This window comes from Coregonus clupeaformis, chromosome 9 (genome assembly GCF_020615455.1).
Source record: "Coregonus clupeaformis isolate EN_2021a chromosome 9, ASM2061545v1, whole genome shotgun sequence".
In the NCBI taxonomy this organism is placed as follows: Eukaryota; Metazoa; Chordata; class Actinopteri; order Salmoniformes; family Salmonidae; genus Coregonus; species Coregonus clupeaformis.
In genome coordinates, this window is record NC_059200.1 from 28827291 (window position 1) to 28853206 (window position 25916).

General features: G+C 41.8%; 2 protein-coding genes across 2 annotated transcripts; both read left to right on the plus strand.

Moving 5' to 3' along the window:
* Nucleotides 1-229: 229 nt before the first annotated feature.
* Nucleotides 230-12751, plus strand: LOC121573787 (annexin A4-like). Its single transcript, XM_041886072.1, has 13 exons — nt 230-335; nt 1501-1550; nt 5485-5572; nt 6553-6647; nt 8102-8215; nt 8405-8495; nt 8990-9069; nt 9327-9383; nt 10910-11003; nt 11492-11587; nt 12063-12121; nt 12254-12376; nt 12495-12751. Exons 2-13 carry the CDS (start codon nt 1542-1544, stop codon nt 12546-12548), a joined length of 960 nt encoding a protein of 319 aa, XP_041742006.1. The 5' UTR covers nt 230-335; nt 1501-1541; the 3' UTR covers nt 12549-12751.
* A 2062-nt stretch (nt 12752-14813) lies between these two features.
* On the plus strand, nt 14814-25706 carry LOC121574381 (beta-1 adrenergic receptor-like). The gene is made up of 3 exons (XM_041886999.2): nt 14814-14891; nt 17158-18585; nt 24706-25706. The coding sequence occupies exon 2, from the start codon at nt 17195-17197 to the stop codon at nt 18581-18583; it is 1389 nt and encodes a 462-aa protein (XP_041742933.1). The 5' UTR covers nt 14814-14891; nt 17158-17194; the 3' UTR covers nt 18584-18585; nt 24706-25706.
* Nucleotides 25707-25916: the final 210 nt, after the last annotated feature.

Genomic DNA, 25916 nt, shown 5'->3' on the forward strand with positions numbered 1-25916 from the left:
TGTATATTCCAATCTAGTATATGGGATGACAGGCTATTTGTCCTCTTGAAGCATAATAATACAAATTAAATACAAGAAGTCTGTCAGAGAGAGAGAGAGAGGTGGTAAAACAATAGGCCAAGGTACTATTAAGAGATATATGAAGCTCTTGACTGTAAAATATAATGTAACCTGCGCTAGTGTAAGTATAAAGGGGTGGGACCGAAAACTCTTCTGTGTCACCCACTGGGCTGCGTTTTAAAGCCGACGTTCGGTTCACAGAAGAGAGTTCCGCCGTGTCCGCACCTCTCCAGTCTTCATCATTTGAAAGAAAGTTCGTTTTCGCTGTCTATACGGTAAGTACATATTTTACTGTCATCTTAGGATGAGGTTAAACTAGACACAAATAAGCTATAGATTGATTGTGTTTTTTTTTTTTTTTTTACTCGAAGCTTTAGAAGATTATATCTGACATTGTCACCACCGGGTGTATCTCGAATATAAACTAAACCTCAATAGTTATTCTTCCATTGCTGGCGGCCATTTGATAAAAATCGCTTCCTGAGACCTATTGTTGGGTTGATTGAATTGATCCATTACATTACAACCACAAGCAGGGCAGCTTGGAAACGACTAACAAACCATTATAAGAACTGTGTTGGGTAACAATATCTCCATATTTACCTATTATTACGAAAGGTTTGTAGAGTCTGCGTAGTCGTAATTTTGTGAACTGCATTTCATTGGTTGCATTTACTCCAGTGGGCTAATGGTCATTTTGACGTAAAAAGTGCTCTAAATAATAATGTGCAGGTGTACTCATGTTGAAAGAGTTTACTGTAGATCTACTAGGCTATTTCTAATGTTTTGATGTGGCATTGTGACAGAGGCAGATGTCAAAAGGGTTATTGTTGTACCAGGTATTTTCACCCCAAACTAACCTAACACAGCAGGCATGAAAGAAGCCCCAAACGGACCAGATGTATACAGTGAAATCATTGTTATCCTTGGTTAATGTTACAGCGGCACAATATGGATAACACCCCTGGACTAAAATATATTTTTTTGCATTTGAAGTGGGACTATAAATATTATTAGAATCTTTATCAACATAAACTAGTGACCGCCTGAGGCAATATGCCCTGCCCAGAGACTGATGTAGTTTGTCTCAATTTGACTTTTGGGGATGGGTTGTAGGCTAATTGTTTCAGTGGGTAAGTTGATCTCTTAGAGTAGAACACTAGCTAAAGACCCAGTGGCCCTCTCTTACTGAGTGGTGTAATTACAAAGGTGTGTGTGTGTGTGTGTGTGTGTAATTAGTTGACCTGTGAAGATTGTTCCACTGGAAAGAGTGGATGATGAAATGTGTGTTGGGTAAGCCCTCTCAGGGGGCCTTATCACATACAGTATTATTGAGAGAGTAATGCTGTTTCATCTGCTGTCAAAGCTCACCACATTGTTCAATGAAGAATGCATTACTAAGAATCCTAAGAAGTAATATAACTATTTTTATTTTCATAGCTCTTCCCATCTCTCTTGATTAAGTTTTGAAACTCTCTACAATGGCAGCGGTAAGTCCCAGCACCCAACATATGGACTGTATTAAGCTTTGTGATTGGACTAGGAATGATGGTAGTGGTCAACATTTTCATACATTTGCATGCACACTCACATTTGAATTAGGTTTTGTTTGCTTAGTCTTGGAGTTTTTTTTTCTTATCAACAGTATATTCATTCAAGTTTTCATAAAGATGGGTGATGTAATATGCTAAGGAAATCGGCCCTAAAACCACAATCTTTACTGCTGTAGGCCAACTGACAAAACTGACAAGCCTGCTTTTTGTAAATATCAGCCATAGAGCAGACGAGGTAGTCTGGAATACACTGTGCACCGTAGATATCAGTGGAGGCTGCTGAAGGGAAGATGAGGGCTGGAACGGCGCGAATGGAATGGCATCAAACACATGGAAACCATGTGTTTGATGTACCATTCCACTCATCCCGCTCCAGCCATTACCACGAGCCCGTCCTCCCCAATTAAGGTGCCACCAACCTCCTGTGATATATATACTGGTACTATGTGTATATATATATATATATATATATATATATATATATACACACACACACAGTGGGGAGAACAAGTATTTGATACACTGCCGATTTTGCAGGTTTTCCTACTTACAAAGCATGTAGAGGTCTGTAATTTTTATCATAGGTACACTTCAACTGTGAGAGCCGGAATCTAAAACAAAAGTCCAGAAAATCACATTGTATGATTTTTAAGTAATTCATTTGCATTTTATTGCATGACATAAGTATTTGATACATCAGAAAAGCAGAACTTAATATTTGGTACCGAAACCTTTGTTTGCAATTACAGAGATCATACGTTTCCTGTAGGTCTTGACCAGGTTTGCACACACTGCAGCAGGGATTTTGGCCCACTCCTCCATACAGACCTTCTCCAGATCCTTCAGGTTTTGGGGCTGTCACTGGGCAATACGGACTTTCAGCTCCCTCCAAAGATTGTCTATTGGGTTCAGGTCTGGAGACTGGCTAGGCCACTCCAGGACCTTGAGATGCTTCTTACGGAGCCACTCCTTAGTTGCCCTGGCTGTGTGTTTTGGGTCGTTGTCATGCTGGAAGACCCAGCCACGACCCATCTTCAATGCTCTTACTGAGGGAAGGAGGTTGTTGGCCAAGATCTCGCGATACATGGCCCCATCCATCCTCCCCTCAATACGGTGCAGACGTCCTGTCCCCTTTGCAGAAAAGCATCCCCAAAGAATGATGTTTCCACCTCCATGCTTCATGGTTGGGATGGTGTTCTTGGGGTTGTACTCATCCTTCTTCTTCCTCCAAACACGGCGAGTGGAGTTTAGACCAAAAGCTCTATTTTTGTCTCGTCAGACCACATGACCTTCTCCCATTCCTCCTCTGGATCATCCAGATGGTCATTGGCAAACTTCAGACGGGCCTGGACATGCGCTGGCTTGAGCAGGGGGACCTTGCGTGCGCTGCAGGATTTTAATCCATGACGGCGTAGTGTGTTACTAATGGTTTTCTTTGAGACTGTGGTCCCAGCTCTCTTCAGGTCATTGACCAGGTCCTGCTGTGTAGTTCTGGGCTGATCCCTCACCTTCCTCATGATCATTGATGCCCCACGAGGTGAGATCTTGCATGGAGCCCCAGACCGAGGGTGATTGACCGTTATCTTGAACTTCTTCCATTTTCTAATAATTGCGCCAACAGTTGTTGCCTTCTCACCAAGCTGCTTGCCTATTGTCCTTTAGCCCATCCCAGCCTTGTGCAGTTCTACAATTTTATCCCTGATGTCCTTACACAGCTCTCTGGTCTTGGCCATTGTGGAGAGGTTGGAATCTGTTTGATTGAGTGTGTGGACAGGTGTCTTTTATACAGGTAACGAGTTCAAACAGGTGCAGTTAATACAGGTAATGAGTGGAGAACAGAAGGGCTTCTTAAAGAAAAACTAACAGGTCTGTGAGAGCCGGAATTCTTACTGGTTGGTAGGTGATCAAATACTTATGTCATGCAATAAAATGCAAATTAATTACTTAAAAATCATACAATGTGATTTCCTGGATTTTTGTTTTAGATTCTGTCTCTCACAGTTGAAGTGTACCTATGATAAAAATTACAGACCTCTACATGCTTTGTAAGTAGGAAAACCTGCAAAATCGGCAGTGTATCAAATACTTGTTCTCCCCACTGTATATACACACACACAGTTGAAGTCGGAAGTTTACATACACCTTAGCAAAATACATTTAAACTCAGTTTTTCACAATTCCTGACATTTAATCCTAGTAAAAATTCCCTGTTTTAGGTCAGTTAGGATCACCACTTTATTTTAAGAATGTGAAATGTCAGAATAATAGTAGAGTGATTTATTTAAGCATTTATTTATTTCATCACATTCCCAGTGGGTCAGAAGTTTACATACACTCAATTAGTATTTGGTAGCATTGCCTTTTAAATTGTTTAACTTGGGTCAAACACAAACTTCCCACAATAAGTTGGGTGAATTTTGGCCCATTCCTCCTGACAGAGCTAGTGTAACTGAGTCAGGTTTGTAGGCCTCCTTGCTCGCACACGCTTTTTCAGTTCTTCCCACAAATGTTCTATAGGATTGAGGTCAGAGCTTTGTGATGGCCACTCCAATACCTTGACTTTGTTGTCCTTAAGCCATTTTGCCACAACTTTGGAAGTATGCTTGGGGTCATTGTCCATTTGGAAGACCCATTTGCGACCAAGCTTTAACTTCCTGACTGATGTCTTGAGATGTTGCTTCAATATATCCACATAGTTTTCCTTCCTCATGATGCCATCTATTTTGTGAAGAGCACCAGTCCCTCCTGCAGCAAAGCACCCCCACAGCATGATGCTGCCACCCCCGTGCTTCACTGTTGGGATGGTGTTCTTCGGCTTGCAAGCGGTCCCCTTTTTCCTCCAAACATAACAATGGTCATTATGGCCAAACAGTTCTATTTTTGTTTCATCAGACCAGAGGACATTTCTCCAAAAAGTACGATCTTTGTCCCCATGTGCAGTTGCAAACCGTAGTCTGGCTTTTTTATGGCGGTTTTGGAGCAGTGGCTTCTTCCTTGCTGAGCGGCCTTTCAGGTTATGTCGATATAGGACTCGATTTACTGTGGATATAGATAATTTTGTACCTGTTTCCTCCAGCATCTTCACAAGGTCCTTTGCTGTTGTTCTGGGATTGATTTGCACTTTTCGCACCAAAGTATGTTCATCTCTAGGAGACAGAACGCGTCTCCTTCCTGAGCGGCATGACGGCTGCGTGGTACCATGGTGTTTATACTTGCGTACTATTGTTTGTACAGATGAACGTGGTACATTCAGGCGTTTGGAAATTGCTCCCAAGGATGAACCAGACTTGTGGAGGTCTACAATTTTTTTCCTGAGGTCTTGGCTGATTTCTTTTGATTTTCCCATGATGTCAAGCAAAGAGGCACTGAGTTTGAAGGTAGGCCTTGAAATACATCCACAGGTACACCTCCAATTGACTCAAATTATGTCAATTAGCCTATCAGAAGCTTCTAAAGCAATGACATCCTTTTCTGGAATTTTCCAAGCTGTTTAAAGGCACAGTCAACTTAGTGTATGTAAACTTCTGACCCACTGGAATTGTGATACAGTGAATTATACGTGAAATGATCTGTCTGTAAACAATTGTTGGAAAAATGACTTGTGTCATGCACAAAGTAGATGTCCTAACCGACTTGCCAAAACGATAGTTTGTTAACAAGAAATTTGTGGAGTGGTTGAAAAATGAGTTTTAATGACTCCAATACATAGAAAATAAATGTATCACTGTTACTGATCCTTTTGAGACACGTATGTTTGTGCGTGTGTGTACCCATAGCCTATGTCTCAAAGTACAAGGGAGTGGGAGAGTGACTGTGATATCAATTAATGGGGCAGTTTAAACGTATGCCATATAACCTTCTCCCAATGTAGATTGGCAACCGTGGAACCGTGACGGAAGCCTCTGCTTTCAATGTAGAAGATGATGTAAACAGACTGAGAGGAGCCATGAAGGGGGCTGGTGAGTGATCCTAATGAGGTGTCAGATAGGCCGGATGTTTGCGTTTGTATCACTTTTTTTCTTCTCAGAAATAGTCTTATATCCGAAAATAGTTTGTTAACTGTCCTTTCCGTGAAAGCCTCAACCTACCTTCCTGTTATACAGTATAAGTGCAGTCACATATTTTGTAATTATTCTAGACCTCTCTACAGGACCTCTACAGGACTGTAGTTACTGAACTTTCCATTTTGATGACCTCATTCATTCCTCTAAGTGTGCCCTGAGAGTACTTTCTTTCTCCACTCCAGTATACTTGACTCATTCGTAGCCTATACAGTATTTTGCCTTTCTCCTGTTCTATTTGAAAGTTAGGATTGCATTATCGTTGCCACGGTGATGTATATCTTGTGTATCTATGCATTTTACTGGTCTCTATGCTGTACAATGCAGAAAGAAACATTGACCATTGTAAGAACAAAAGTTAGTGTTAAAGTTTAAAGAAAAGCCTGCACAATTTGTCTCTAAATGGTTGAATCTTGGCACCATGTTAGGAATGCTGATGCTGTTAGATAGATGTAATAGGCTTCACCTGATTCAAGTGTGAGATGTATTAGAAACCGATGGCACATACACTGAGAAACAGCTATGCCAGTGGGACCAAGGGAAGGAGCTTTGAACCAGGAAGTGTTCATGTTCAACTCTGGTTCAGCGCTTTATAACTGTGCGATATCAGGGAGATATTTCTGTCCATTATTTCTGTTGTGGAATCAAATGTTTATTGAAAATGCAGCCACATTATGGACAAGTGCCATTTTAATGTAAAAGTTGTGTCAGTGTCAAGTTTTAAGATTGATTGAGATGGTGATGTGTGAAATATTGTATTCTTAATTGCAATGATGATGATTGATGCTGTTTTGTCAATAGCAAGTTATTTTATCTTAAAATGCAGCATTATAATGTGAAGGTATACAGTAATGTTACTCTGTGATGTTTTATTATAGGCACTGATGAGGCAGCTGTCATTGAGGTCCTGGCACGTCGTACCATTGCTCAGAGGCAACGCATCAAGGAGGCTTACAAGCAGACTGTGGGGAAGGTAATAAGTGTTATTTTTACTTATATCATTGTTTTACGTCAGCGCGACGATTCGTCCTGCACTGGTTGAGGGACGACGAGCTTCCGTTGGAGTGACGCCACCTGTCGTACGCAATGGACTATACCTGTGTTATTATGACATTTCTCATATGCCAGTTTGAATTATCAGACTATTCTTAAGTTTCCCAAAGCTAAACAATGCCAGCTCCAGTAATTGAGGAAGAATATTTAGATATTCTTATATTAGATATAGTTAAAGTGCATGGCAGGAGTATGCAGGGATTGGGTAAATAGTTATATTTACCATCTTCTGTCCTGGTGTGTGTTTTTTGTGTTACTATGGGTGTGGTGGTGTCTGTCTGGTGTTAATGTTTACATTGTGCTGACAGTTGGTGCCTCGGGTTCATCATTAACTCTTACAAACAGATGGCTTTGTAGACAGAGGATAGAGAGAGGGTTATCTACCTTCAAAGATTAGGTGAATAATACTCCTCTCATGAGGGTTGAAGACCAGTTTCAGTCAGGATATTGCATTGTGTGTTTAAGTGAAGTAGGCAGATTACAGAATGACAGGCCCTATGTTAAATAATCACTAAACTCAACATTTAAAACCGAAAGGGAAGTCTGATCAATGTTTACTCACTGGTGGGTGCTTATATCTGTCCTATTTCACACATGTACAAGTGTGTCATTTATATCCGTGAATTGGAAATGTGTTTTTTGCATATCCCACTCTCCCTGAGAGGATGTCTCAGCCATTATGAACAGCGACCCTCAAGGGCACATCCACAGCTTTTTCACCTTATCAGCAACCTTTCGGTTACATCAACTTTTCGGTTAAACTCTAACCGCTAGGCTACCTTCTGCCCTACTGACACTGTGAGATAGGAGCTGTCATGGGGTCTGGCGAAAAAATTAATTGTTAATAAAGTTATCTTGGCCCATGAATGAATGAGAATGCTTGCCACAGGGAAGGGCAAATATTGCTAGTGGAATCCTCCTGGTCAGAAACAGGAAGACATACAGTGTGTGGGGACGCCCAGACAGACAAGGTCACGGGCAGCAGGTGTTTGAATGTTAAATAACGAGGCAGAGGCATTGATGCGAGTAACCAGTCTTGTTCAGTATATTGCAATACATCCGGGTATCTCAAATACACAGGTAAAACACTGGAGTTGCAGTAATGAACATTTACCAACAGATGGCATCAATGTGCCATCTTCCACCCATAACAGCAGGCTCACGAAGAAGCTCACTCTGTTTACTAGGTACGTTGTGTGTCCAGCTCCTCTGCAGCCACACCCTTCTGGCAGTATAATTGTATCTGGAATGTGCTAGGTAAGACAATCTGAGATATGAGTGTATTGGAGAAATAGTGTATGCTGAGTTGAGCACTAGGCAGGGGATTGTGTCCATTGGACCCATTTTAAATGTCTATGTGTGATGTCCCTGTAGGACCTGGCGGACGATCTGCAAGGAGAGCTGACGGGGAACTTTGAGAAAGTGGTGCTGGGCCTCCTGATGATCGCTCCTAAGTATGACGCTTACGAGCTGAAGACCGCTATAAAGGTCAGAGGTTATTACTGCCAGGGAGACCATCACAATGGGGAATTATGTAACGCTTGTCAATACTGTACGTCTCATAGCTATTGACGTTGCTTGGGGCTATTCACCTCCTCCACCACCCATAATGTGTTGCCTGACACTACTCTATGAACTATTTCCATAGCTCTCCACATGTCTTTTACTGAATGCTAGGGTGCTGGAACAGTGGAGACGGCTCTCATTGATATCCTGGCCTCAAGGACGAACGCTGAAATTAGAGCTATCACGGAGGTCTACAAGAAAGGTACATCACAGTACACAGCCTCTCTGTGCAATGTATTGAATCTCCATCTGTAGAAGAGTGCTGTGTTTAAACAGGAAGCCCAACTCCGATCTCCTTTTTATTTTTTTATTTTTTTTTACAAGTTGGTCTTTTGACCAATCAAATCAACTCTGAAAAATATCTGTGATTGGTCAAAATACCAATTAGTTTAAAAAATATCAGAATTGGGCTGCAGCCCACGTATCACATGCGGTGTATGGTACAAGTCAATAGCTTAGTATTAATCGCTGTATATAAAGAGGAAATCTGATCTAAGATATCGGTGTCTAGTTCTCTTTAGAGTGTACGGGAATTATTAGTGTTTTCTATACAGCAATATTAAACTTTTGTTACATAACTATTGACATGGTGTTCACAAACTGTTTCAAGTGTTGTGGTTATAACTGCCTAGTCAGACCACTGGTCTTAGATAATTCTTAACTCCTACTTCTTTTTGCTCAATCATGTGACGACAGAACATGGGAAGAGCCTGGAGGACGATATTGAGGGTGATACTTCTGGAATGTTCCAGAGGGTTCTGGTCTCTTTGCTCACAGTGAGAATCTTCCAATATTGACCTCTCTATGTACACACCTGATTCACCTTCACATTCCAACAATCAAAGGAAAGCAAACAGAACTACAGTACATGGATTGTTGTAAGGGAAATAGTCCGTCCCCCTTCACTTCATCCCTTATGTACAGTTTAACACATAATGGATGTTTTTAGAGGTCTCTTATAGCCAAAGTAATGATCATGTCATTGTCTGACTTTTTGCTAACATGGTCTCGGTCTCTGTGCTTTGACTGACAGGCGGGGCGAGATGAGAGCAACACTGTGAATGAGGCTCAGGCTGTGCAGGATGCTAAGGTGAGAATATGGACCCAGAGAGGAGGTGACCTGGCTCTGTCTAACTTAGTAGCACATGCTGGGGTATCAGGATCACCCCAAGGTTAGGAAGATGATCAACTTTAGACATTGTTTTTTCAACCTAATCTGACATCAAATACCGTGCCTTCAGAAAGTATTCACATCTCTTGACTTTTTCAAAATGTTGTTGTGTTACAGCCTGAATTTAAAGTGCATACATAGAGATGTTTTTGTCACTAGACTACACACACAATATTCCATAATGTCAAAGTGGAATTATGTTTTTTGAAATTTGTACAAATTAATTAAAAATGTAAAGCTGAAATGTCTTTGAGTCAATAAGTATTCAACCCCTTTGTTTTGGCAAGCCTAAATAAGTTCAGGAGTAATAATGTCCTTAACAAGTCACATAATAAGTTGCATGGACTCACTCTGTGTGCAATAATAGTGTTTAACATGATTTTTGAATGACTACCTCATCTCTCTACCCCACACATACAATCATCTATAAGGTCCCTCAGTCAAGCAGTGAATTTCAAACACAGATTAAACCACAAAGATCAGGGAGGTTTTCCAATGCCTCGCAAAGAAGGACACCTATTGGTAGATGGGTAACATGACCCGCTCCTTAACACCCGCCAGCTTAACCCGGAAGCCAGCCACACCGGAGGAAACACCGTTCAACTGGCATCAGCCCGCAGGCACCCGGCCCGCCACAAGGAGTCGCTAGAGCGCGATGAGCCAAATAAAGCCCTACCGGTCAAACCCTCCCCTAACTTGAACGACGCTGGGCCAATTGTGCGCCGTCCTATGGGACTCCTGGCCACGGCCGGTTGTGGCCACTCCATATTTTCAAGCATAGTGGTGGCTGCATCATATTATGGGTATGCTTGTAATCGTTAAGGACTGGGGAGTTTTTCATGATAAAAAATAAACGGAATGAAGATAAGCACAGGCAAAATCCTAGAGGAAAACCTGGTTGAGTCACCTTTCAGCAGGACAATAACCTAAAACACAAGGTCAAATCTACGCTGGAGTGGCCGAGTTACAGTTTTTACTTAAATCTGCTTGAAAATCTATGGCAAGACCTGAAAATGGTTGTCTAGCAATGATCAATAACCAATTTGACAGAACTTGAAGAAATATGAAAAGAATAATGGGCAAATGTTGCACAGTCCAGGTGTGGAAAGCTCTTAGAGACTTACCCAGAAAGATTCACAGCTATATTTGCTGCCAAAGGTGATTCTAACATGTATTGACTCAGGGAGTTGAATACTAATCCAAATATATTAGTGTTTTATTTTTCATATATTTTCTTTTAAACAAATGTACAAAATTGTCTTCTACTTTGTGTTTAAATCGTTGACAAAAAAATGACAGTTAAACCCACTTTGTAACACAACAAAATGTGGAAAAAGTCAAGGGGTGTGAATACTTTCTGAAGGCACTGTATGTCCCAAAAACAGTCTAAGTGTTTGGAGATTGACCTTTTGGGTTTGTAAAATGGTTTTGCTGTGGGTTCTCAGGATATCTACGAGGCTGGGGAGGCTTGTTGGGGAACAGATGAGGTCAAGTTCCTCACTGTGCTCTGTGTGAGGAACAGAAACCACCTACTCCGAGGTAATTGCTCCACATTAGTGTCTCTTATAGCGGAGTTAGTTAATAATAATAATAAGCCATTTAGCAGATGCTTTTATCCAAAGCGACTTACAGTCATGTGCGCATACATTTTTACATATGGGTGGTCCCGGGGATCGAACCCACTACCCTGGCGTTACAAGCGCCATGCTCTACCAATTGAGCTACAGAGGACCACAGTTAGATCCTGTTTTGGGAGTGGGAAGTTATCAAATTTGCCCTTTGTGTTTTTATGATTCAGTGCATTCAAGTTGTTTATTACTTATTTGTAACTCTTTACAGTGCTGTACTTCAGTAAAGATAAGATTTACTTCCGCATTGATTTTTCTACAGAAATTAATGTACAGACACAGTTCTGCTGTCCTCTTGTGGTGATTTTGGGAACAAATATTTTATAATGTGCTTACGGCTTACTCATTCCAACAGTTGAATTGATTCCACATCTCTCTCTGCCTCTCTCATTCCCTCAGTGTTTGAGGAGTATCAGAAGATCTCTGGGAGGGACATCGAGGATAGCATTAAGAGGGAGATGTCTGGCTCTCTGGAGGATGTCTTCCTGGCAATAGGTCTGTCCGACGGATCCAATTTGTTTCACTGCCTCTTGTAATAATGTATCGAAGACAGATCCCACTGGAGGTCAAACTGGTTGAATCAACATTGTTTTTATGTCATTTCAACCCCAAAATTAAATGTGATGACGTTGAATCAACGTGGAAAACTGATTTTATTTGCAAAAAGTAATCAATTTAAGGGAATTTCATATATATATATTTTTTTTCTAAATCCAATTTTTGCTTGATTTCACGTTGAGTTCACATTAGTTGACAACTCAACCAAATGTAAATCAAAACTAGAAGTTGAACTGATGTCTCTGCCAAGTGGGATAAGGTTTGACTAAGAGTCAGATCAGTTCTGATGAAAATAAGCACATAAAGAGTATGCTGAACCAGACTGTAAGGGCACAGTGCTATAATACTCATTTGAAACTAAAGCTTGTTCAGCTACCCTGCCTGATATATCGATCTGTTTTATTTTTTGCAGTGAAGTGTCTCCGAAACAAGCCAGCATTCTTTGCAGAGCGGTTATACAAATCCATGAAGGTAAAGGTTTTGAAATTGAGGCTTTTTAAAAAAATACTCTCCCATGGAGTGTGCATATCTGCCTACACTTGTGGGTTATCAGACAGCATTTATGTCAGAATGTTGACAGCTCCCTCCCTCTTGTCTCCTCAGGGTCTGGGAACTACAGACAGCATCCTGATTAGAATCATGGTGGCTCGGGCCGAGATTGACATGTTGGACATCAAGGCCGAGTTCTCTAAGGCGTACGGCAAGACTCTCCATTCCTTCATCAAGGTGAGACCCTGGTCAAAAGAGATTGAGTAATGATTTATCTCATAAAAAGTAAAAGTTAGATTTGTGCCCATTTCTTTCTGTTATCTTGAAGTAATCCGAGTATGTCTGTATTGTTAAGGGAGATGTATCTGGAGATTACTGCAAAATCCTGCTGGAGTTGTGTGGAGAGTAGGACATCGAACATCGAGGACATCATTCAGTGATGACTTCACTCTGCAACAACACCATTGGTGCCTCTCCTATCTGCTGTTTCCTTTGCTTCCAGCTCTCTCAATATCCTCTGCTCTTCTGTTGTCCGAACATTTCAGAGACTGACCATGATGCCTTTTTTCACAGTTTGTAATACTAATTAAACCAAAGACAAGTGACATTTTACACCTGCCTGCATCTCTTTATTGATCCCCTGCTACAGCTTTAATTAGTGTTGTTGGTTAGAGAGAGAGAGAGAGAGCTGTTGCCACACATCTCAGGAAGCATAAAATATGGACCTTATTGACCTCTGCCTTCCACCTCTGTCTCAGCAGAAGGCCATTTTCATCACTGACTGATTGAAGTCTGTTTAATTAATTAGTATGAATGGCTCGTTTGTTGAGTCAGCGCTGAGTCATTTGATTCAATTAACTTAATTGGATGTTAGTCTGATTTGGAATGAAATAAAGTATGTAGTTAATCAATTCAGGCAGGCTCTCATACATCTACAGCCTAATCACAGAGAGTTGTGAGAATGAAACGCTGATATGTTGAATCCTTCAACTGCATGACTTCGGAAACAGTTGCATCATTCTATATGGTAAATTGTCTTGAATATAAGCTTTTGTACAAGCGCAAGTACACAGCCTTGTTGGGAATTGAACAGGAATTTCATCAGTACACACATCTAGTTAACATTCTATAAGCCTATTTTGTGGTTTGTTTTCACACTGCCAAAGCTCCATGGGAATTTTGTGTTTTGTTTGGGTTGTTTTAAATCAAACCTGGGTTCTAGTACTCTGTGAGGTTCCTATATATCAAGTTCCGGGTCCAGGCTGTTATACAGGCTATTGTAGTGAAATTGATCAGACCACAACCCTATCACACCTACGGTCAACATTCCAGTGACACAAATGATCCAGTGTTAACCAGCACTGGTAATTACACCGCGACGTGTCTCCACTTCACACAATATGGGGTTGATGCTGTATGTCCATCTTTATACCAGGTGATGAATACCCAGGTTGGTGTTCCATGTCAGGGTACAATTACCACTAAGACAAACATGTCACAGAAAGGGAAGCCCTGTTGTTGCAATACTGTTGTTAAAGCATTGTGGTCGTGGATTGTTGTTTGAAACACAGACAGACAGGAAAACACTATTGATTTGAATTCCTTCAAAGAGGAGACGTGCAGCATGAAGCGTAAGACACTGTCTGCAGTCTATTCAAAAGATTAAGAAGACAAAAGCAAGATTTTTTCTGCACAGAGAAAATGTAACGGAACTGCAGCTTAACCCCATAATGAGATCATGTGAATAGATATTCTATGGTCATTAAATTCACATGAGATTATAATGTCAATACCATCAGCAAATTTTTTTTAAAAGATCTTCAATTTAAGTCTTTCAGGATCAGTGACTGTGAGGTCTGAGGGGGGAAAAGTCTGAACTCTGAAGGTAAGGTAAGGGTTGAAAGGTCAGTGGAAAGGTGTGCCTGGGTTCTGTCTCTCCTCCCTGTGTGAACCTTCACACCCTGACTCCTCCCCCTGCTGGAGGCTATGATCTGGTCTTAATGGCCATGTACTCTTATAATCTCCCCCCGGCACAGCCAGAAGAGGACTGGCCACCCCTCAGAGCCTGGTTCCTCTCTAGGTTTCTTCCTAGGTTCCTGCCTTTCTAGGGAGTTTTTCCTAGCCACGTGCTTCTACATCTGCATTGCTTGCTCTTTGGGGTTTTAGGTTGGGTTTCTGTATAAGCACTTTGTGACATCTGCTGATGTAAAAAGGGCTTTATAAATACATTTGATTTGATTTTATATGGTCTGTGAGGAAGGTTTATCCACAGTGTGAGCCTGAACCGCACACTGGTGGACTGGAGATCAGTAACAGAAGTCAAGCATATAAAAGATTAATGGAACAGAACTCAAAGTCACCAAAAGCCAAGGCAGAAGAACATGGGAAGAATCATCAGTATGCTATCTGAAGTTTCTGAAGACTGTCAACCTATAGCATCAGCTTATACCATGGGAAAACTGGTGAAGACTTAGATGTTGTTTCTTCTGCCACACAGAAAGCAAAAATAAGAGAAGATGCCTTTTTGCAATAGACAAAACCACAGAGTTGGCTCTGCAAGATACATTTAGGTCACACTGCATGCAGCTCGTGCATGGAGAGAGATGAGCTAGAAGGCTGCTCTGCATGACCAACTTCCGTACAAGAGATCATAACTTGTTGAATGTTTTGAAGAGGGACAGTTTTTTTCTTATGTCCTCCACCAAGGTGACATCAAACAAACAAACAAACTCTCCAGGAGCACTTCACTCAGGTATGGTTGTTGTGACATATTCATTTTTCTCTATTGATGGAGTTGTTTTTATTATTGGCTAAGTCGTTTATTTTATAATACTTAATTAATCATAATTAATAAGCTATAGTAGGGTCAGTAGAAAACAGATATACAGTGTACATATTAAAATGCTTTAGTTTAAAGAATTCAAATGAAAACATCAACATATTATGTGTCTTGAATTTTGAGGCACTAAAAGTTTAGTTATTAGTATTATTTACTTAGGAAGCTTTTGGATTATCCAAACCTTGCTTTTTGTTTTGCTGTTGTTGCTCTCTGTTCTCTATGTCAAGAAAAAAACGGGAAAAGGTCCAACCATGGAGAATACATCTTCTGAGGCAGATCTAACTTGTCTGCTGTGAGCTGCTGCAGTTTGACAAATGTCTCCCTATTTTCTCTCAAGTCTCGATGATGCACCCAGTCAAAGTGCTTTCATGCAGGCACCTTATGCACTTTGCGCATCAAAATCATATCACTTCAAGAATATACAGTGGGGGAAAAAAGTATTTAGTCAGCCACCAATTGTGCAAGTTCTCCCACTTAAAAAGATGAGAGAGGCCTGTAATTTTCATCATAGGTACACGTCAACTATGACAGACAAATTGAGAAAAAAAAATCCAGAAAATCCCATTGTAGGATTTTTAATGAATTTATTTGCAAATTATGGTGGAAAATAAGTATTTGGTCACCTACAAACAAGCAAGATTTCTGGCTCTCACAGTCCTGTAACTTCTTCTTTAAGAGGCTCCTCTGTCCTCCACTCGTTACCTGTATTAATGGCACCTGTTTGAACTTGTTATCAGTATAAAAGACACCTGTCCACAACGTCAAACAGTCACACTCCAAATTTCACAATGGCCAAGACCAAAGAGCTGTCAAAGGACACCAGAAACTAAATTGTAGACCTGCACCAGGCTGGGAAGACTGAATCTGCAATAGGTAAGCAGCTTGGTTTGAAGAAATCAACTGTGGGAGCAATTATTAGGAAATGGAAGACATACAAGACCACTGATAATCTCCCTCGATCTGGGGCTCCACGCAAGATCTCACCCCGTGGGGTCAAAATGATCACAAGAACGGTGAGCAAAAATCCCAGAACCACACGGGGGGACCTAGTGAATGACCTGCAGAGAGCTGGGACCAAAGTAACAAAGCCAACCATCAGTAACACACTACGCCGCCAGGGACTCAAATCCTGCAATGCGAGACGTGTCCCCCTGCTTAAGCCAGTACATGTCCAGGCCCGTCTGAAGTGCATTTGGATGATCCAGAAGAGGATTGGGAGAATGTCATATGGTCAGATGAAACCAAAATATAACTTTTTGGTAAAAACTCAACTCGTCATGTTTGGAGGACAAAGAATGCTGAGTTGCATCCAAAGAACACCATACCTACTGTGAAGCATGGGGTTGGAAACATCATGCTTTGGGGCTGTTTTTCTGCAAAGGGACCAGGACGACTGATCCGTGTAAAGGAAAGAATGAATGGGGCCATGTATCGTGAGATTTTGAGTGAAACCCTCCTTCCATCAGCAAGGGCATTGAAGATGAAACGTGGCTGGGTCTTTCAGCATGACAATGATCCCAAACACACCGCCCGGGCAACGAAGGAGTGGCTTCGTAAGAAGCATTTCAAGGTCCTGGAGTGGCCTAGCCAGTCTCCAGATCTCAACCCCATAGAAAATCTTTGGAGGGGAGTTGAAAGTCTGTGTTGCCCAGCGACAGCCCCAAAACATCACTGCTCTAGAGGAGATCTGCATGGAGGAATGGGCCAAAATACCAGCAACGGTGTGTGAAAACCTTGTGAAGACTTACAGAAAACGTTTGACCTGTGTCATTGCCAACAAACGGTATATAACAAAGTATTGAGAAACTTTTGTTATTGACCAAATACTTATTTTCCACCATCATATGCCAATAAATTCATAAAAAATCCTACAATGTGATTTTCTGGGAAAAAAATTCTCATTTTGTCTGTCATAGTTGACGTGTACCTATGATGAAAATTACAGGCCTCTCTCATCTTTTTAAGTGGGAGAACTTGCACAATTGGTGGCTGACTAAATACTTTTTTTCCCCACTGTAATTTAATACTCTGAAAAAAACTGAAAGTAGATTAGGAGAGTAAGAGAGAAGCTATTAGGTGACAGACTGCATGGTTTTATTTCACCTTTTTGACCTGCTAAGTAGAAACTGAGCCATCACTTAACTTGTGATTAAATGAGTCCCTGTCCTGTGTTCTTCAGGGCTTTCTGAGCGGTCATCTGACTGACTGTGGAGAGTATGAACAACCACAGTTCTGGATCGTACCACCCTCCGGCTGAACCATTGGTGGTGCCTGTTCTGGTGGTCATTATCTTCATGACAGTTGCTGGCAACCTACTGGTCATCCTCACCATCGCCCGCACCCTCCACCTCCAGACCACCACCAACATCTTCGTCACCTCCCTGGCCTGCGCTGACCTCATCATGGGATGCCTGGTGCAGCCGCTGGGGGCCTCCCTGGTGGTGACGGGGGACTGGCTCCTCAGCGGCACAGCCTGTGAGCTCTGGACGTCCTTGGATGTCCTCTGTGTGACGGCCAGCATTGAGACGCTGTGCACCATCGCTGTGGACCGCTATATCGCTATCACGCAGCCCCTCAGGTACCAGTCTCTGCTGGGGAAACGCCGGGCGCGGCTCATGGTGTGTGTTGTGTGGGGTGTGGCGGCCCTTGTCTCCGTTGTCCCAATCATGAGCCAGTCGTGGCGTGCTCATAACGACACAGAGAGCACACGGTGCTACGAGGAGCCATGCTGCTGTGACTTCATCACCAACATGCCCTATGCCATCGTGTCCTCCGTGGTGTCCTTCTACGTCCCCCTGCTGATCATGATCTTCATCTACAGCAGAGTCTTCCTCATTGCCACGCGGCAGGTCAGGCTGATTAATGGAAACAAGCTACGTTTCCTCAGTTGGTGTGACATCCCCCCGTCAGAGAGGCACCTAGTCAGCCCTGGGAGTCCTACTGGCAGGGCTGGGAGCATCACTGGCAGGGCTGGGAGCATCACTGGCAGGGTTGGGAGCATCACTGGCAGGGCTGGGAGAATCACTGGCAGAGCTGGGAGCATCGACAGGACTGGGAACACCTGCAGGGCTGGGAGAAGCTTCATTTTCGACTCCATACAGTGGAGAAGCCAGGGCCGCAGGCACACTCAGCTAACTATCCTAAAGGAACAGAAAGCCATCAAGACGCTGGGGATCATCATAGGGACCTTTACTCTGTGCTGGTTGCCCTTCTTTGTGTCCAACATCATCAAGGTGTTTGACCCGGATATCCCCTCCAGGGATGTTTTTATTCTGCTCAACTGGCTGGGCTACATGAACTCAGGCCTCAACCCCATCATCTACTGCCGCAGCCCAGAGTTCCGCTCGGCCTTCCGGAACCTTCTATGTTGCCCGTGGCTCTCTAAGGTGGGGCTCAACAGAGTCTTCAAGGGGCTGTGGACTAGTGCCATGCTGGAGGAGAGTAGAGCCCATGCAGGGACTCACAGCTGCCAGGGCCTGAGACAGGGACTGGGGCAGAGCCAGGATCAGGAGCAGGGACTGGGGCAGGAGGGACTGCCTCTGCCGCTAACACCCATTCAACACAGTCCAGAGGGAATGGATGTCACTGACACAGCGACAGTCTGAGAGTAAGTCACAACTATACAGTATGTACATATGTAGTAGCTCTATTTGGTTGAAATAAAAAACAGACATTGAATATTCCTTTGACAATGGTGCAGTAATTAATTACACTTTGGATGGTGTATCAATACACCCAATCACTACAAAGATACAGGTGCCCTTCATAACTCAGTTGCCGGACAGGAAGGAAATCGCTCAGGGATTTCACCATGAAGCCAATGGTGATTTAAAAAAAGTTGAATGGCTGTGATAGGAGATAACTGCGGATGGATCAACAACAATTGTAGTTACTCAACAATACTAACATAAATGACAGAGTGAAAAGAAGCAAGCCTGTACAGAATACAAATATTCCAAAACATGCATCCTGTTTGCAATAAGGCACTAAAGTAATACTGCCAAAAAAAAATGTGGCAAAGAAATGTACCTTTTGTCTTCAATACAAAGTGTTAGGTTGGTTGCAAATCCAACACAACACATCACTGAGTACCACTCTTCATATTTTCAAGCATGGTGGTGGCTGCATCATGTTATCGGCATGCTTGTCATCGGCAAGGACTATCAAGTTTTTTTTTTTGTTTATAAAAATAAACGGATTAGAGCTACATTTACATTTACATTTTAGTAATTTAGCAGACGCTCTTATCCAGAGCGACTTACAGTTAGTGAGTGCATACATTTTCGTACTGGCCCCCCGTGAGAAACGAACCCACGACCCTGGCGTTGCAAGCGCCATGCTCAGGGGACTACAGCTACAATGCATTCGGAAAGTATTCAGACCCCTTGACTTTTTACAAATGTTGTTACATTACAGCCTTATTCTAAAATGGATTAAACTGCTTTTTTTTCCTCATCAATCTACACACAATACCCCATAATAACAAAGCAAAAACGGGTTTTTAGACATTTTTGCAAATGTATTACGAATAAAAAACAGAAATACCTTATTTACATAAGTATTCAGACCCTTTGCTATGAGACTCGATATTGAGCTCAGGTGCATCCTGTTTCCATTGATCATCCTTGAGATGTTTCTACAACTTGATTGGAGTCCACCTGTCGTAAATTCAATTGATTGGGCATGATTTGGAAAGGCGCACACCTGTCTATATAAGGTCCCACAGTTGACAGTGCATGTCAGAGCAAAAACCAAGCCATGAGGCCGAAGGAATTGTCCGTAGAGCTCCGAGACAGGATTGTGTTGAGGCACAGATCTGGGGAAGGGTACCAAAAAAAAGTCTGCAGCATTAAAGGTCCCCAAGAACACAGTGGCCTCCATCATTCTTAAATGGAAGAGGTTTGGAACCACCAAGACTCTTCCTAGAGCTGGCCGCCCGGCCAAACTGAGCAATCGGGGGAGAAGGGCTTTGGTCAGGGAGGTGACCAAGAACCCAATGGTCACTCTGACAGAGCTCTAGAGTTCCTCTGTGGAGATGGGAGAACCTTCCAGAAGGACAACCATTTCTGCAGCACTCCACCAATCAGGCCTTTATGGTAGAGTGGCCAGACGGAAGCCACTCCTCAGTAAAAGGCACATGACAGCCTGCTTGGAGGTTACCAAAAGGTACCTAAAGGACTCTCAGACCATGAGAAACAAGATTCTCTGGTCTGATGAAACCAAGATTGAACTCTTTGGCCTGAATGCCAAGCATCACGTCTGGAGGAAACATGGCACCATCCCTATGGTGGAGCATGGTGATTGCAGCATCATGCTGTGGGGATGTTTTTCAGCGGAAGGGACTGGGAGACTAGTCAGGATCAAGGGAGAGATGAACGGAGTAAAGTACAGAGAGATCCTTGATGAAAACCTACTCCAGAGCGCTCAGGACCTCAGACTAGGGTGAAGGTTCACCTTCCAACAGAACAACGACTGTAAACACACAGCCAAGACAACGCAGGAGTGGCTTCGGGACAAGTATCTGAATGCCCTCGAGTGGCCCAGATAGAGCCCGGACTTGATCCCGCTTGAACATCTCTGGAGAGATCTGAAAATAGCTGTGCAGCGACGCTCCCCATCCAATCTGACAGAGCTTGAGAGGATCTGCAGCGAAGAATGGGAGAAACTCCCCAAATACAGGTGTGCCAAACTTGTAGCATCATACCCAAAAAGACGCAAGGCTGTAATCGCTGCCAAAGGTCCGTCAACAAAGTACTGCGTAAAGGGTCTGAATACTTATGTAAATGTGATATTTCCGGTTTTTATGTTTATTTTATTCGCAAAAATTTCTAAAGACCTGTTGTTGCTTTGTCATTATGGGGTATTGTGTGTAGATTGCTGAGATTTTTTTTTTTAATCCATTTTAGAATAAGGCTGTAACGTAACAAAATGTGGAAATATTCAAGGGGTCTGAATATTTTCCGAATGCACTGCAAACATAACATGTCAAATGTGCCATGACTTAATTTTGTGTTTTTCTAACATTGTGTGTGTGTGCGTGTTTAACCAAACAAGATTTTCTGGTTTATCTTCAAGTAGACTCTGCGTTCCAGAGAGGTAATCGTTTGGTTTCTCAAGCCTGATGACAGGCTAAATATTCTCTCCACGAATGCTTGGGATGCAGGGGCAGAAACCAGATCCAGCACCACAGGGCACAGCTTTGGATAAACAGCCATCCTTGCCTGCCGGAACTGGAGAGGTGACTCTGTCAACATGCCCCCCTTTACCACTTCTAGGTATTTCCGCAGCTCACATGGGGCACTTAATTCCCTGCCAGGTTGACCCTCCACCTAAGACACAATCTTTGATGCGAGGAAGCTATATTTCTGAAGAACTGTGGTTCGAGATGCTTGCTGGATTCAACGTGCTGGCATCTTGGGGGGTCCTGCTGCTCCACGGCTGTACTCTCTGATTTGCTGAAGTACAAAGACTCGAAGTTGGCTGCCAGAAGATTCAGTTTGAAGTTGGTTGGTGTGGATTGTGAACAGCTCCAGCAACTTCACAAGCTGCTCTAGCTTGGCCCAGTCAAGTTCCGTGCTCGCCCTCAGATTTCTTCCGTTAGCTAGTAATAGCTAGTGATTGTGATGCACAAACTAGGCCTATTTGAAACATTGGCATCTACTGGCAGCGTTTACCCACCAGATTTAGAAGCTCGAAAACCCCATTAGAAAAAAAGCTTGAAAACCCCATTTGATTTTAGCCCCCCCCAAAAAAACTACAACTAAACATAATTTATGATGGTTTTTATTTTATTTTAGTTCGTTTTGTAGTCAAAGATAGTAGTTTCAGTATAGTTTTTGTTTTTCATTTTAGTTTTTATTTTAGTTTCAGTTTTCGTTTAATATAATAACCAACATTGTAGTTACACTGCATTGTGCCTCTCAATGATTTTAGTGCCACTTCTTTGTTGCCACTACACATCTTAGCATTCTAATAAAGGAAGTGGTCGAATGCTGAGAATGTTAAATACATCAACTTCCCACGCCTCAAAATGTGTATGTGTGTGGTTTGTGTAGTCAGTGGATTTGAACAGTGGGTGAGTTTCAGTTGATAAACCACAGTAGTTCTGCTTGTCGCTCCAGTGCCACAAGGGCATGTGCAGTGTATAACAGGCCAATTAACTTGTGTTTTTGTAAGGGTATGAAACTAATCTATCATCTGGAAGCAGGGAATATCACCATTTTGCTGATAAGTAAGTAATTGGCAAGACCTGTCAGTGGGGGAATATTTGGAAATCCTTTGTGTGATCTGTTATTAAAGGTGTGTATTTGTATTTATTATGGATCCCCATTAGCTACTGCCAATGCAGCAGCTACGCTTCCTGGGGTCCAGCAAAATTAAGGCAGTTATACAATTTAAAAAACATTACAATAAATTTCACAACAGATTTCACAACACATTAAGTGTGTGCCCTCAGGCCTCTACTCTACTACCACATATCTACAACACAAAATCCATGTGTACATGTGTGTATAGTGCGTATATTATCGTGTGTGTGTGTATGCATATGTCTGTGCCTGTATGTGTGTTTCTTCACAGTCCCCGCTGTTCCATAAGGTGTATTTCTATCTGGGTTTTTTTTTATCTCTATCACATGGTGTTCAGATATGAGCCTCTCTATCTATACCTGTCTACATCAGAGTATCTGAGAGAATTCCTAACCCCAAAAAACACAGATAAAACACCAGGGAACAGACAGAATAATGTTTGTTAGATATAGCTGTGAGTACATCTTGGTTTTGTTGTGCTCTCCTTTAGGCCTAATTGGGCACTCACTACTCTGTGCTTTGGCTCGTAGATCAGAGGAAATCCTGTCTAGTTGATTTCTAGAAGTTTCATTTGGCCACTAGACTAGTTAGCTGCAGAAATCCTTGGGCATAGCAGAAGAGGTATGGATCGAGTCACAACTTACAACAGGGAGTCATTTTATTCTCTTCATAATGACAGCATGTCTAATGTACACTACCAGTCAAAAGTTTGGACACACCTACTCGTTCAAAGGTTTTTCTTTATTTTTACTATTTTCTACATTGTAGAATAATAGTGAAGACATCAAACCTATGAAATAACACATATGGAATCATGTAGTCACCAAAAAAGTGTTAAACAAATCATAATATACCTGGAATACATTTCAATTAACAGGTGTGCCTTAATTTGTGGAATTTATTTCTGTCTTAATGCATTTGGGCCAATCAGTCGTGTTGTGACAAGGTAGGGGAGGTATACAGAAGATAGCCCTATTTGGTAAAAGACCAAGTCCATATTATGGCGAGAATAGCACAAATAAGCAAAGAGAAACGACAGTCCATCATTACTTTAAGACATGAAGGTCAGTCAACACGGAACATTTCAAGAACTTTGAAAGTTTCTTCAAGTGCAGTTGCAAAAACCATCAAGCGCTATGATGAAACTGGCTCTCATGAGGACCGGCACAGGAATGGAAGACCCAGAGCTACCTCTGCTGCAGAGGATAAGTTCATTAGAGTAACAGACACATCTCAACATCAGCTGTTCAGATGGGACTGTGTGAATCAGGCCTTCGTGGTCAAATTGCTGCAAAGAATCTACTACTAAAGGACACCAATAAGAAGAAGAGACCTGCTTGGGCCAAGAAACACGAGCAATGGACATTAGACCAGTGGACATTTGTTGTTTGGTCTGGAGTCCAAATTTGAGATTTTTGGTTCAAACTGCCGTGTCTTTGTGAGACGCGGTGTGGGTGAACGAATGATCTCCGCATATGTAGTTTCCACCGTAAAGCATGCAGGAGGAGGTGTTATGGTGTGGGAGTGCATTGCTGGTGACACTGTGTGTAATTTATTTAGAATTCAAGGCACACTTAACCAGCATGGCTACCACAGCATTCTGCAGCGATACGCCACTCCATCTGATTTGGGCTTAGTGGGACTATCATTTGTTTTTCAACAGGACAATGACCCAACACACCTCCAGGCTGTGTAAGGGCTATTTTACCAAGAAGGAGAGTGATGGAGTGCTGCATCAGATGACCTGGCTTCCACAATCCCCCGACCTCAACCCAATTGAGATGGTTTGGGATAAGTCGGACGGCACAGTGAAGGAAAAGCAGCCAACAAGTGCTCAGCATATGTGGGAACTCCTTCAAGACTGTTGGAAAAGCATTCCTCATGAGGCTGGTTGAGAGAATGCCAAGAGTGTGCAAAGCTGTCATCAAGGCAATGGGTGGCTACTTTGAAGAATGTCAAATATAAAATATATTTTGATTTGTTTAACACTTTATTGGTTACTACATGATTCCATATGTGTTATTTCATAGTTTTGATGTCTTCACTATTATTCTACAATGTAGAAAATAGAAAAAATAAAGAAAAACCCTGGAATGAGTAGGTGTGTCCAAACTTTTGACTTGTACTGTATGTGAGAAACATTTCAATAATTATACACAGTCACAGACGAGTGTCTAATTTTGAAATTGTGATAAATCATTTTAGAATAGGCAACAAAAAGTTAGTTTACATTAAATGGCAGTACATGTTTTATAAGAGCAGTCTTTCCAAGGATGTTGATACATCAATGCCACTATTACATCAATGCCAATATTAATGTGCTATGTCTTTTAGAATTATAATTGGGTCCACTTAGGAATGGGAGTGTGAAGGGTTGAACAAGGATAAATGTAGTATTCAAATAATATTTGTGTCTCTAGGATACTCACTGGACAAACTGCAAATAATCTGGGAATGGCATAGTGACAGTTGGCCAGACTCACATCGTAGGACATCAGGACATCATTGGACATGTCGTAGAACATCATCTTGTGGCCCACCCATCAAATCATAAAAGGTCTATGGTTTGTCAAGATAGTGCAACCACAGGGGATTCAGTTGACAGAATGACGCCAGAGTTATCACAGGCACTCAGTCTGATGTTTTCTGCCTGGTCAGGACATAATGTAAGAGGCTGGAGTCAGACAGGGAAGTTAACTCTCCAAAGATGAACTGTTGTAATAGGCTGGGTGGTTTGACAGTATGAACAATGGTATAATGCTGCAGTCAATGAATTACCAACCGCCAATGATACAGTATATGTTTGAATTAACTTGCAAATTAGATTGTATAAAAGGTCAATTGCAATGGTAAAAGTTATACACGTATTTTGAATGATTGCATTTCCTGTTTTGGAAGATATTAGAATGTGAGTATAAGATGTTATGTATGTCATAGAGTTTTCAATGTGTTAATTGTCCATTGTTTTCCACAGAGTACATGTAATATGAACAGAAGTACAATGCAATTACTAGGTATTACACAGGATATAACCATTTCTATATAATTACTTAGGCCTACTACTCATTACCAAGTGAAAAATCCTACAAACAATAGATGAGCTTGTACTTCTTACAAAATAATTATAATTTTTATTGTTAAATTAATAATTTGGTGAATTAGATTAAACAAAGATATAAGATGAACATAACTATTCTAGTGGTGAATAGAACGGTGAATAGTTTAGATAGCTAATTTAGAAAAATGGGATTGTCCTTTTCTTCCCTTTTTAACATTACAAGTAACAATGGAAATCAACAACTCTGTCTCTGTCTTCATCTGTTTCTTTCTTGTAAGCATTTTCCCATCCTAGAGTCTGTGAAATCTGTGGTAGAAGAAGAATGTATGACAATTTAGCCTGAGTTAAAAAGACATAATGACAGCTGGGATTGTGTATAATAAACTATCTCTACCTCTATTTTCCAACGTTGTATCAATTCATCATCATGTCAATCACTGCAGTATTTGCCAGGGTCATAAAACGAATGGCTCCCAGACAAGTAATGAGTGGGCTAAAAGCCAGTACTAAAAGCCTGCAACCCATCTGTTCAACCATCAATTAATCTGTGTCCTACGCTACAACACTGCTTTA